Below are 13,619 nucleotides of genomic sequence, written 5' to 3' on the forward strand. Positions count from 1 at the left end.
CAGCTGGGCATGCTCCCCTGTTTCCACAGCTCCAAAACTGCCATTTCTGGGACACTGGCTTCATTCAATGATGGAGGTATTGGAAAACACCTCTACACTGGGGACTTGATAGTATGGCATCAGTGCAGGGTATTGTTTTTGGTTGCTTGGGGGTTTGTTTGTACCTTAAATACATGTCCCTGTGCGATGAGATGCTGAAGTTGTTGCACCACACTGGATTACATTGGTGTAATCATGATGTCAACTTTTTCACCAAAGATGTTTGTTAAAGATGATTAGGGGTCAGCAAAGTTGAGCAAAGTGTAAAGCCAAAGAGCTGTAGTTCTGTAATACGTGCTGCTGTTTGGTTTTGTGTTTTTCTGGAGCATGAAAAACACCTTGCTGTATTTTGTGGGTACTATGTTAATCAATAATCGGTGTGGCAGCTGTTGCCAGGACTGACAATACCTACAGAAGCAGGAGATTGTCACAGTGTGGGTTGGCTGGGGGTCTTACTGCATTTTTAGGAGGGAACTAACATTACTACAGACAAAATTAATTCCTTTTGGAGGTTGCTGAATGGTGCGGACTCATTGCAGAGTCACTCAGAGGTTTCCAATAGCACATTAAATGGATTAAATTTTTCAATGTCTTAAAAAAAATCAGTTTTCAGGCATTAAAAAACTTACAGAACAAGGGGACTTGGAAAGAAAAGTTTAACTAATGTAATAAAATTCCTCACCCTCCTCTGAGGCTTATTGAGGTTATCCTGTACTTCCTCTCTAGAGGCTTGAAGGTGTGGGACCTGTTGCCTTACCCTGGGGAGGACACAGGTGAGAATTCCCCTGTCGAGGTGAGCTGCTCAGGGCAGTAGGACAGGAGAACCTCACAGGTGGGATGGACTAATTTCCTGCTTCCAGAGTTTCTCCTGTGAAAAAGGAGGTTAAATGCAAAATGAAATGTTTTTCTAGTGACAAGAGAGAATAAAGATTTATGCTTTAGTGGATCAGCATTAGGCACATGTACAAATCTGCTTCTGTTGGTAGCTCAGATTTCCTGCTTGCACTGTTTTTATAGAAAGAAATTACTCTAAAGCAGAAATTTATATCTGTATAAAAAATTTAACATTTCATTATCCAGCTTCATTATTAAAACTCAAACTATGCTTTTGGGCTTAGACACGTGTCCTTACAAAGCCAAATAAAATATGTGTATTATTTTTCTGCAGTGATTAAGTGAGGAATAAAGAAGATCTGCTCCAAGAGTGGCAGTGGTTGAGAAGCACATCCCTTTCTCTGGAAAATGTGAATATACAGGAGACAGCTTTGCATAGCATATATTGTTTCTGATTTAAATATTTCATGCTGGTTTGCGGAGGAATGTATGGAAGGTACATTGTAAATTAATCTAATACTTCAACAATGTCTTGTGCACATTGTAAGCAATCACAGCAATACAAATGCTGGCAGGAGATTTCCTTTTATGCTTTCTGTACACTTAATTACATTATCTTCACTGCTGTACAAGAGAGAAAAACCATTTGTTGACCCTTCTTTGTAGAATAAACCAACAGCAACACTCAGCATAGGAAACAGAAATCCGTAATTCTGCTAGCAAACTGAAAGGTTATGGTTTTAAAAGAGCAGTAGGTCAGAAACAGATTTTAACACTCTCTCAAAGTCATTTGACAAAACATTTTAGGTAAATTTGAAAGAATTTCAGAGAAAGTCCTTCAGTGGCCTGTAAGGGGTCACCTTTCCCACAAGGCAACATACTGACCTGCCAAGCCTAAGACTAATGAAATAGATTATTATTAAATCCTTCCAGAGATACTGCATGGGTTGTTTGGGCTTTTCAGCTACCTATATGCATCAGTGTAATGAGAACTTGGCAGAGGGCCTGGGCTCTGTGACACCTTCAAGGATGTCGTTGGAAAAGCCCTGAGGTTTTGTCTCTCCTTGGAAACATTGCTGTGGGAAAGTCAGATCTGCTCATCAGAGCAGAACTCATTCTTCAGCCATTGCACGAGTGCACTTGGGATTTTGTTCCAGAGACCTGTGTTTAAAGATGCTTGGAGGCTTACTGATATGTAATAGACACATTTCTTTTGTGAACTTGCCGCAGTTGCTGGAAAGTCCAGCCAGAACACTTAGTTTATTTGATGCACCGAAGCTTCTTATCAACCTGTTTTGACTGAAAGAGGTGTTAACTGCTCCATGTAGTCAAAATAACTAATTCAATTCTGGGAACAGGAAAGCTACATTCCTTGTCAGGATTTATGCCACTGTCATGGTCAAAACCAATTTGGACATGGCTTCTTGGTGCTGAGCATCCGTGCACACGATTGCAAATAATCATGACAATTGAACAGCCATGCTATTAATTCAGGTGCTTATGTACAGATTTGTGGTCATCTGGTTAATTTAAGGCATCTGTGGGTTGGTTTGAGTCACTATGATTATGAGCACTGATGTCCTGTCTGCTGACAGAGACTACAAGCTGCCTGTTAGAAAGTGTGTTATGAGATGTCTCACCACAGGATATGGCCTCTCTCATTACTTTCTTCCAGAAATGAAATACAGATAAATGTTCCCATGAGCTTGGTGGCCCTAATTATTCTTACGGTGTGTGCAGAGCACAAAGGGACTGTTCAATGTGTGGAATGGAAAGCAGAGGAAAAACTGAAGAGCATTTTGTGCCAACAGATGTTACCAGAAGAGTAGCTTGGTGTGTCTTATAGGTACCCCCCACCACTGTGGGAAAGACAAGATCAGGCTCTATAAAGCTCTTCTGTGCTTTCCCAACTCACAGCACAGGGCTGCTGAGGGTCCATAAGGATGTTTGTGGGCATACACACTCTGTGAGCTTGGGACCATGTTCCCCATCCCCAGGACCAGAGGGACTGGCCTTGCAGTGAACTGCTGTAGCTCTGATCCCTATCTGTTGCTTTCCAGTCTGTCCTTCAGGCAGCAGTGGTCTCAGCCAACAACTCCTCGGTTCCCTAATGATTTCAGCACACTGAGCTTCTCAGGTGGCAGGTGCTGCCAGCCTTCAGTAGTACTTGCTTTTCCAGCCTGCTGCTCATGGTGGCATTGTGTCTTCTGCAAACAGCTCAAACCCCCTTGGCCTGCAGAGCAGCAGGAGTGTTTGGGAATGGTTAACCCACAAAAGCTGAGAAATGGGAGGAGTGGTTGCTTCTTTGCTTAATGGACCTGCATCTTTCTCCTTTCTCCTCATCCACCAGCAGTACTTTTCAGTGTCTGACATCTTGGGAAGTGCATGTACGTGTTCAGTGAGCCTTTGCAGAAACGTTCTTGGTTTTGCCCCCTCCAGACAGCCATTCCATGGATGGCCCCCAATGTCTGGTAGCTTCCAGCCATCAGCTTCCTGCTTGGCTGCTCTCGCCAGCACGAGACGGGCAATTCCTTTTGTCTGCGAGAGGACCAAAGGAGCAAGCTTAGGGCTTTGTTTCTATGTTTGATCATCTTTCGATTACTGAATGTCAGAAAAAAAATAAGCTCAGTGCACTAAAAATGCACTTGCAGATACACACTAGATCTAGATGGCTTTGAAGAATAAAGAAAAAGTAAGGAAAATGTTTCTTTGGTTGCTAGGATGCCTTTTTATCATTGAATCCAGTGTGCTTTGGGGTTTTTATTTTTATTTAGATCTGTGACTTATTTATTGTGGTTAGAGCATTGTTACAGTATATTCTGACAATAAATCTAAGTAAATGAGACAGTTGGCTAACACTTTGATGTGAAAATTAGGTCTGGAGTGTAGACTGGCCCAGGAATTTAGTATTTCTTTGAAGGAAAAATAGTAAAGAGAGTTAGTGATAGAAATTTGGGGTTATTCTTTACTGAAAATGTTATAAGTGGCATTTATTAGGATATTTGTCCCTGAAATGTATTCTGTTTGAACAGAGACACTTTGCATCTTGTGCAGCTGAGCAAAGGAGCATGAATTCAAGGCAGATATTTTCCTTCTAGCATTACAGACCCGGCTGGGAGCTTTAGCATCACAGAGGGAAATATATGTCTGGCTCTTTGTCCTCTGCTTTTGTGACAAAGGAGTTCCCATCTGAATCGCTCTGCTCTGTCCAAGCCCCCTCCGAGCCTCTGGGTTTGCAGCAGTCAGTCTTCGCAGTGTCCTGACGTCATCCCGTGTGTGCATAAGCTCCGCTATTGTCTTACGGCGAGCAGGGGCTGGGGATTGCGGTATCTGGTGGCTGATACCTCTTTCTGCCTGCCGGTATCACAGAAAGAACGCCAGCCTGCCCTTATCACTCGGATTTAAAACAGAAGCTCCTGCTTTTTGCTTCCTGAAGAAGAAGGACCTTCACTGCGGTTGCAAGGAAAAGCTGTCTGCGGTGTTGAGCAGAGGAGAGGAGGAGAGAGGAGAATCTGGCAGCTTGGATAGCCTGGACTGCATTGTCTGGCTTCATGACCCCTGCTGTGTAGCAGTCTCATCCCTTCTCACATACACTCCGTCTTCCACTCTTTTTTCTTCTTTCCTTTTTAAAATAGCAGCATCTGGGGCGAGCCATGTTTGGCACTGAATCGTCATGTAAGTAAATGCATCCCATTTTCTATTGAGAACAGGGCTTGTTTTATCCTTGCTGTACCCGCCACACTTGCATTCTCTTTGCTGTAGGTCGTTGGTTAAAAGCTGTGGTCCTTGCCTGTTTATGAAGGGATGAAAGATGCTGGAGGGGAAGCATCTACCTCCTAACTGTGGGTGCATCCTCGATGTAAGCAGCAAGGCAGCGTAGGGCTGTCAGCACTGCTGAATTCAGGCCACTGGAAGATAGGGGGAAAAAGGCAGTTTTGCTTGAATGTGTCAGTTGATAAGATCACATCTGTCAGTGATCAGGAGTTGCAAATACTCTAATGAATGCACCACTCAGATATTACATTTGGGTACTGAGGGTGCTGCAGTATTAGATGGGCGAGAGCTGGGGGAAAGTGATTTAATCAGCAGGAAAAGACTGCTATCTCATGTCTATCTCATTTACTTAATTTTTGTTTCTGGGAAAAAGGAGTCTTCTGTGCAATCCCCCCTATGACTGCAGAATCTGCAATTAAATTAGGTGGAATTCTAAATATGGGTGAAAAATGCAAAATAAAAGGATCATTTATTTTTTTCTTCCTGATCTTTGTCCTGGAAAATTGTAACTGAGGCTGTCTGCTGTATAATAGCAGTGCAGATGCATGTCATTGAAAGCAAGCCAGTTTTCCTTCAATGGGAACAACAATTACCTACCTGGCAAATCTGGCGACTGAGGAAGGCTGGGGGTTGTTGTATAAATAATGTTGCTGGGGACAGTGTGGCTGTGTGGAGACTAGTCTGATCCAGTGATTATCAGGTGACCGAGAAATAGAGAACAGTTGGTTCATGTTGTATTTTGTGCACAAAACAATACTGCGCATTGGAAACGTGTCTCATTTGAACATGGAGCAATGGCTTTTGTAGAGCATTGTCACATCCAGCATAGTGTAATGTCTCCGCACTGCTAGGCTGGGACCTGTTCTGCTCGTCTCTTCCTAGGAAGTGATAACAGCATTGGGATACCTCATAGTTATGCCTTCCTGGCTGTCAAACTCCTTGCTCCCAAAGGGTTAATTGGTCCTGTCGCCTGGCTCTGGCAGCTCCCCCCTCCTCTGCCACAACACACAGTCAAGGTCAGGCAGCATAAAAACAAAATTTGCCTTTAAGATTTCTTTTGCTTAGGGACGCATTTTTCATGCACAGTTGTAAACGTCTGCAGCTCTGGGTCATCAGAGCATGAAGAGAGATGCCAAATATTGTAGCTGCACCTATTTCACCCTGCCAGATCTGTGAGCCCCAGTTTCTGTGTCCATGGGCTCTGCTTCTGCAAAATGCACTGAACAGGCTCTGAGATAAAATCAGTGCCCCACCTGCCCTCATGCAGAAAGCCATAGTGCACACTCAGAGTCAGATTGTTCAGTCTTGTTCATTTTCGTGGTCCTTTCTTGGTTTACGAGGTGCATTGGCTAAAGTCACGGGGGTTGTGCACCAGCAGCTGTGGCTGTTTTTGTCTCCATGGTTCCCACAGTTCCCACAATTTAGAAAAGGGTGATGGGAGCTTCCATAACAGCCACTACCTGTTTCCCAGAAGGGTCTAGAAACACTTCTTGCTTTTAAAAACGGGATTAAACAGAACATGGCTCATTGCAACTGATTCAAGCAGAGGCTATGGTCAGTCTCTGCCTGAGCTCTCTGGCCAGATGAAGAGGAAGGCGGTGTGGTGGCCAGCTCCCCTGTGCCTCTGCTCAGGCCTGAACCTCCCGCCCAAGAGTTCCTCTTCAGGTTGGACAGGCTGTCCCACTGCCTGCTGCTGCCAGGTGCTGGCAAGCAGGAGGAGAGTGGGGTCACTGGTGCTGCCCCACTCACCTGCCTGTGCAGGTCAGTGCTTGCGTAACCAGCCCTGCCCACACCACTGCTGGAGGAACAGTGGCTTTGCTTTCAAAGAAAGAGGATAGTATCGAAATTACTTCAATCAAAATGCTAAGAGTTTTTGGTTTTCCCTTCCCTCCTGTCTTCTTAATATTTCCAGGCTGTCAAATGATAACAGTGCTACTAATTGTTAACGTTTCTGTCTGGCTAGAACATCAAATAAGACAAAATAAATTTAGAAAAAGATTCAGCATTATTTGGATGTTGGAAATATGACAGAAGCCATTGCTGCTGCTGCTGTCCAAAAAGCATGAAATGAGCAGATTACAGTTTTTTTAATCCTGCTGTTTACACTTAGTATTTAGGATTTTATTTCTCTTTTCTCTGATTAAAAAGCTAAGAAAAATGATCAGAAGCAAATACTGGTTCAGAACCTTTAGTCTCACGCGGTATCAAAATATTTTAAATGTCAAAACAACTCTCATTCAGCAATCCTGGTTTTTCTTTTTGCTTTTAGCAGCAGTCAGAAGGGCAGTAAAAGATGGTCTGAGGGCCTTTGTAGGAACAGGCATCTGCTTATCACCTCCTGGATGCAGGGAAAGACAAACAGCCAGTGACAATAGCTCATAAAGGGGGTTAAGGCAGCAGGCGATGCACAAACAGCTGCTGACACTCCCAGTGCATGATGAGCAAGGGTAGAGTGTGCAAAGCAAAAACCCTGAGAAGTATCTGTGCAAGGGCACTGTGGGAGGGTAAGGTAGTTGCCATAGGGTCATGGTCAGTATTTTCCATTGGTCACATGTCGTTTTTCTAATGCCCACAGGAAACATAGGTGCCAGAGACACTTCATCTTCAGTGCTTTTGTGCTGATCCACTGTCAGACACACTGCTGGGGCGGTGTTGGGGGGCTGTGTGCATGGGGGGCAGGTTTCCATCCCCCACCATCACTACTGCTGACCTTAGAGATTTGTCTGCTCTCCATAATAGTTTTACATTCTGTAGGAGGTAATCTGGTTTGATAAAAATTGAGAATTTTTGAAGGTGAAATGGTGTTGCAGTGCTGCACCAAAGCAGAGAAGTGGTGGACCTCTGAACAAGCGACAAGGTGGTCCCCACAAGTAGAACACTCTCATCTCAGGGAGAAGAGCCTTGCAGAAATAACCAGCAAGTGTCCCTTGTCTAACTAGGAATACTGGCAGTTGGAGGTCTATAGAAGAGACAACAGAGGCACAAATTAAACTGAACTGTGAGAGCAGCCAGTTGTGGGCTTACCAGTGGTGGGAGAGGTCAGGAGAATGGAGCTCCATCACATCTGACTGTGTAGTGGTAAGGAATGGGACAGGATGCAGTTTAGAACCTGTAAAGCGACTAAAGAGGCTCAGACAGCCATTTCATGCATGTCTGAGAACATGCACCATGTGTGCTTCTGCTACCCAGAGAAGTTCAGTGGGAAGCTGCGAGGGAGGGAATCACAAACATATGTCCATGGCACTTGCCCCAGTGCTATTACAAGGACCCAGATGTGTGCTGTGAAAGCCCCAGGTGATGTTCTCAGTACTGCTGCATTTCTTCATGCTGGGGCACTTTAACCTAGCAGCAGTACTAAACTGTGAGGGGAGGTTGTCTGGGAAATGCTCTTCCAGCCTGGGCTGTCTGGGAGATGCTCATGGGTGGTCCCTGACTGGTAGATCAGCAGCTGCACTCTGGAAAGCAGAAGGACTCTGAAACAAAGGAGAGCTGACCAAAGGGCCGGAGAAATACAAAACCAAAGGGCAAGTGGAGCTTTCCTCTGCTGCAAGGTTAATGCTGGAAGGCTGCTCTCTGTGGGGAGGCTGAGGACTGCTGTGGGAATGGGAAATCTTGCCCACCTAAGTGTGCCAGGAAAAGCTTCTGTGCTTGTCCCAGGCTCACTCTACTGTCTTCTGCCCTGTCTGTTCAGGTGGTGCTTTTGTTCCTAGGCACTTTTTTCCCAAACTTTCTTCCAGCCAAAATGCAACAAATGGGAAAGGTTACACCAAGATAATTGATTTTATGGCATCAGAGAAGTAGTCTTATAAACCTCTGCAAAACAGCAGCGGCCAGCAGTAGAGAAATGGGAGATCTTAGAGTCAAATATGGAGATGAAGGACAATCTGATTGGCATGGTTGTTGCCATTCTGGGTGATCTGCCTGCCTCCTCTGTTCCCAGCACTGGTACTCATCCCATCTGTGGAAGAACCAACCAAAACCTGACCACTTCTGCAGGTAGTTGGTTTTGAGCATGTTGGCTGGTTCATGGGGCAGTTAGATGAGCAGCGGCACAAGGAAGGGTGGGACATGACTGTTGAAATTGGTGGGATAGCAGCCTTGGTGAGACTGGGCTCCACAGAACCAGCAGATGACCAAAACACTCATTTTTTGAGCATAAATAGCCCATTGCCATCCTAAAAGGCTGAGAGCAGTAAGTACAGCCACAATTCCTCAATGATGTTACACTGGTTTCTCAGGCAACAGTATGTCAAAGAGAGGTTACAGAAAGTACCAGAAGTTGTGACTTTAAACCAATATATTTAGCTGCTGAGGTTCCTGTTGTTCCCTGTAGAGTCAGGGCTGTTGAAAATATTGCAGAACCAGGTCAAAGAGAGGCTTAGCTACACCAGTGTCAAATGGCAGAATAAACCTGTGTTATGAAATGGGTTGAGATTACTGGAGCTGTAATAACTTGACAAATTCATCAGTGAAACTTCAAGATATTTGGAGAGAAAATGTAGTCTCACATCCCACTTACAGTAGATTTTGAGGATTTACTGAGTGCTAGTATTGATACTTTCTAAATGAATGTATTCTTAAAGAATACAAACCTGAGATAAGAGAGGGTTCTGCGTGTTCTCTAAACTCCTTAGGCTGTAACACTTTGTTATGTGCCTGAGATTGCATGCTCAGGAGGACGGGGGCTTGAAGCTCAGCCCTCCTACTCAGGCAGCACCAATGGCCATTTGAACTCACTGTGTTGAGCTGTTCACGAGCAGGGAGAGTTTAAGTGCAACTTGCCCTTTCTTCCTGCAAAGACGAAAAGTGAACTGAGACATCTCACAGGCTGGATATGACTCATAAATTTGACAGTCTTTGGTGGTTTGCCTCTTGCAGCACTGGATCACCTTTCCTATCTCATTGGTTTAGAAGTTGCAAGGTCTGATGTAAAGTTACTGAATACAGTGACGGTCTCCCAGGTAGCTGTGTCCACACAGCTTCTGGAACGGGGAAGAAATCTGAAAGTACATGAAGGGAATAGGTAACCTTTTCTTCAGCTTGTCAAATTGTTTGGTCCATGCCAGAGCTATAATTAGTGGAGGGGTCTGTGATTGATCAAAAGATGACAAAAGGTCTTTCAGATTTAAGACAAAAATCACAGAATAGTTCAGATTTGAAGGGACCAGCACCTCCCTCAAAGCAGGACCAATCTCCAAGTTAGACACAGCGATAGATATGAGCTCAATCAATCTGCATGTTTGCGAAATGGTATGAGATCAAAACAAGCTTCAGCTTTGACCAGTTTAATTTATAGAACCAGAAATAGGGATAAATCTTTATGACCAAGGACACCTGAAAGATTATTAGAGTCCCTTTGGGCTGTGTGACCCAGATAGGAAGTGCAGTACATGCAGCGAGGACTCTGTCGTATTATTTGAGCTGGGGTAGAAGCGCTAGTGTTCCATGTAATTTGGGGATAATTAATGGGTATGCCTAACAAAAAAATTATCCACAGAAGAACCTAAGTTATCTCTTTTCATCTGAGATAAAATACCCTGCCTGAAGCACCAGGAAAAGGTCTGTAAAGTGCTATGAGAAAAGCACGTGGAATACAGAGAGACAGTATTCCAGGTTTTCCAGATTAATGGATTTCTTTTCCTTTTGCTGAAAATCACTTTGATGTGACATCACTGCTTCATATGAAAGGGTTACGGTGTATAATATGAAATTAAAGGATCTTAAAAATGACAATATGTTCCCTATTGAAAAAGATAAGATGCTATATTAAGCAAATAAGCTGGACAGCTACGGAAACACTTGCTACCCAGAATCTAGTGGAGCTCAGTGAAAAATTGGCTGACCTTGGTGTGCTTGATCAAGGTGAAACTTACAGTGAGAGATCAACTTAAGATGCTTAGAAACTGGGAGTGAAGAGAATCCATATTCTGCCTAGACCAAGAAATGTGCCATTGCTTCCCAGAATAAGATGGAAAGTATTGTAGAACTTCTTTGGGCTCTCTATAAATTTCATTTGGAAATGGTATCTTGAGGTGTTTTGATCAGTACAGGAGAAAGGAAATTCTTGTGAAACTACATGGCAGTGATACAGAATTAAAGTATGATATTTTTGACCTCCTTTGAGAAATAGAGTGGCTGGGAAGGTCTTCCATTCATGCTTTGAGAGAGGCTGAGCAGACCCTCAAAACATGCTAGATCATGTTTCAGCCTAGAGCAGGAGCCCAAGGTGAAAATGACACAAAGTTGGTGAGCTTGTCAGAGAAAATATAGAGCTATACTGGGGACTTTCCACATTTGTATAGCCCTTAGGTAGCTTTTTTAAAGGTTTGACTGAACAGGGAAGGATGAGAGAGGGTAGGAATGAGCTCTGGAAGAAAGTGCCTTGTGCTCAAAAGGTCAGTAGCCTAAAAAGCCATGAGGAGGTTTTGAAGATGCCAGTGGAAAGATTATCCATCTCCCTTAATCTCTCCTGTTTACTGTGCTGCTGATTAGCCCAGTGATTTTGCCATTTGCAGTGATGATATTATTTCATAGATGTCATCACTCCAGCAAATGCCAGCTTTCATTTTACCCCAAGGAACTAGTCTTGGAAAGCTGTCATGTATTTGGATTTCCTGCTGCACTCTACTGAGTGTGGAAGTACCCATATGATAGTACATGAAGAAGTTTTAAGAGGATGTAGTCTTGATGTTGATGAGTTGTAGCTGTGCAAGTGCAGCAAAAGGAAAATGTACTCATTTACGTATCTTGAAAGATCCTGGATGGAAGTAGAAAAAGGAGACCAGATTTTTATTACTTCATGTGTTAACTGCATTTTTTTACAATGAAATAAGGGATTGTATGATGAGGACCACAGTAGAAAGCAAATTCTGAGGGGAAGGGCATTTATTACAACTCCAGGGAGGTGTCAGAAAATGGCAGCGGACTCCACTTGTAAGACTTCTGCCACAAGAAAAGGAAAAACTGCTGTAAGAAGATATCATCCCAGGCAGAACCTCAACTGCATAAATCACTGGCTTACAGATACCTAGCAAGAGTCACACTGATTCTGAACTGACTTAGCACAATGAAAATAGTGCTGGTCACAAAAGAAAAGAAAAGCATCCTGATTAGGAATACTGAAAGATGCTAAAATTATCTATTTAACATTTACTAAAAGAGCTGAATGTGGAAAATATTGGCACCACTAACCTTTTTTCCTGTCAGCTGCATTCATGACTGTCATTAGTAAGGTATCTAGGACTTTTGCAGTGGCAACAATGAATTATGCCACTGTATTTTCATGGGGGTAGGTAATCATGAGTCATTCAAACCATCTGCTAACAAAATTCTCTCAGACTGTTTAGGTTATCAAAGAGAATACAGTAGCTGAGAAATGTCAAATTAGCTGGCAAAGAAACATGGCAAATTTTGTGTGAAGATCCCATGTGTTTTGTCATCCTTGAGGATATGAGCTCCAGCAGTCCAGCTGTTTTATAGGCAGTGGGTGGAGGCAAAGGTCTGCTAAGGGTTAAATGAGCTGGGGGGGAAAGCATTCCTCTGACTCTGGAGCATGTATCAGCCTGGCTATTCTCTGCATCGTCTGCTGCTTGCATGGTCTGCAGTGATAACTCCAGATAAGCTGTACAGAGTGAAGAGGGTGATAATCAGGTTGCCTGTGTGATTGGATGGAGAAAAGCTCCAAATGATGGAAGTGAGCAGCCAGATAAAAGGCAGCAAGATCTGAACTGTAAGTGTCACAATCAAGAGTGGAAGTTCCTCCAGGAATCCACCCCAGTGTGAGAGACCTGACGCATGACTATCGCACAGGAGAATACAGTGCCCTTGGTAACACGACAGAAGAGCAGTTCTGTGCCAGTACAAATGGGAGAAGATTCCTCTACAACTGCTGACCCACTAGAGATGTCTTTCTGAGACTTCGGAATGTTCTGACTGCACAAGGAGATAGCAGTGGGATGAAGGATTTCTCAAGTGTGCTAAATAAGACATACTACATCATCTTTAGTATCATTTGTAGTTACCACATCACAGTGGGACTAGGGGGTGTTGCCCCAGCCCATAGGAATACAACAGCTATGATAACAAAGAGGTTAAGTTGCCTGCTCAGAATAAAGCACTAGTGGTCTGTCACAGCAGGGGGGGTCCCACAGAGAATGGGCATTCAAAGGCCTTTGCACAGGACCTTTTCTAAACTTACCTTTATAGGTATGAATATTTTCAAAACTGGGGGTCTCTCTGGGTTAGGCTACACCTCCAGGCCCTGGAGGTAGCACTGCTGTGGGTATTGTGCATCACAGTGACTGTCTGGATGCAGAGAGACATTCGTTTGGTTGCTCTGGAGCATTGCATGTATGCTAATGACTTGGAGTCTCTGTGGGGCTTGGCTGCCTGTCAGAGAGGAATGAAGCTGTAGATTTAATGAAGCTGTAGATTTCAAACCAGTGCTCTGTACTGCAGCAGTTTGGTGAACTACGTGCTTGGCATTTAGTTAGGTTATGTCTTGTTTGTGCATCTATAGTGACAGTCAATTAATTCTTCCATAAAATACAGATAAATACTTACACGGAATTATACAAAAAGACAAAAAAAAAGGGTTCATGTTTGGACTTGCCATCCTTAATAGTATCCCCTTAAACAGAGAAGCTCCCCTGAGGGAACAAAGCGATATGACTCTCTAATGTGGAACGTCAGTGCAGCCGCTGTCACTGTCGAATGAGGCGCTGCGGGCAGCAGCTGCTGTCTGCAGGCTGGCAGCAAATATAGGTGTCTGCATTTTCAGTTATTCTCCCCTAGGCCACTGCTTTGTATGTACTCCTGGTTTGGTTTGGTTTACACAAGGAAGAAAGAAGTGTCTTTCTGTCATTGAACAATCTAACTATGGAAAAAGGAGTTAAAAAAAATCTGCCAGTTTTTGTTTATGTATGTACTATCTGTGTATATTTATTTATCTCTTTATTTATTTATTTTATGCT

General features: G+C 43.7%; 1 protein-coding gene across 2 annotated transcripts in view; it reads left to right on the forward strand.

Moving 5' to 3' along the window:
• Positions 1-13,619, forward strand: part of ST7 (suppression of tumorigenicity 7) — a 143,113-nt gene that overhangs the window by 35,980 nt on the left and 93,514 nt on the right. The window contains exon 1 of one of the 2 annotated variants that reach the window (XM_042018086.1): positions 4,122-4,548. The exons of the other annotated variant lie outside the window; for it this stretch is intronic. Within the exon in view, the coding sequence (XP_041874020.1) occupies positions 4,527-4,548 (22 nt within the window). The 5' untranslated portion in view covers positions 4,122-4,526. Of the gene's footprint in view, positions 1-4,121; positions 4,549-13,619 lie in introns of those variants that run through there. 2 annotated transcript variants of the gene reach the window in all.

Source organism: Corvus kubaryi, unplaced genomic scaffold (assembly GCF_017639235.1).
Source record: "Corvus kubaryi isolate FWS band 111438036 unplaced genomic scaffold, C.kubaryi_AGA036_p1.0 137, whole genome shotgun sequence".
NCBI lineage: Eukaryota > Metazoa > Chordata > Aves > Passeriformes > Corvidae > Corvus > Corvus kubaryi.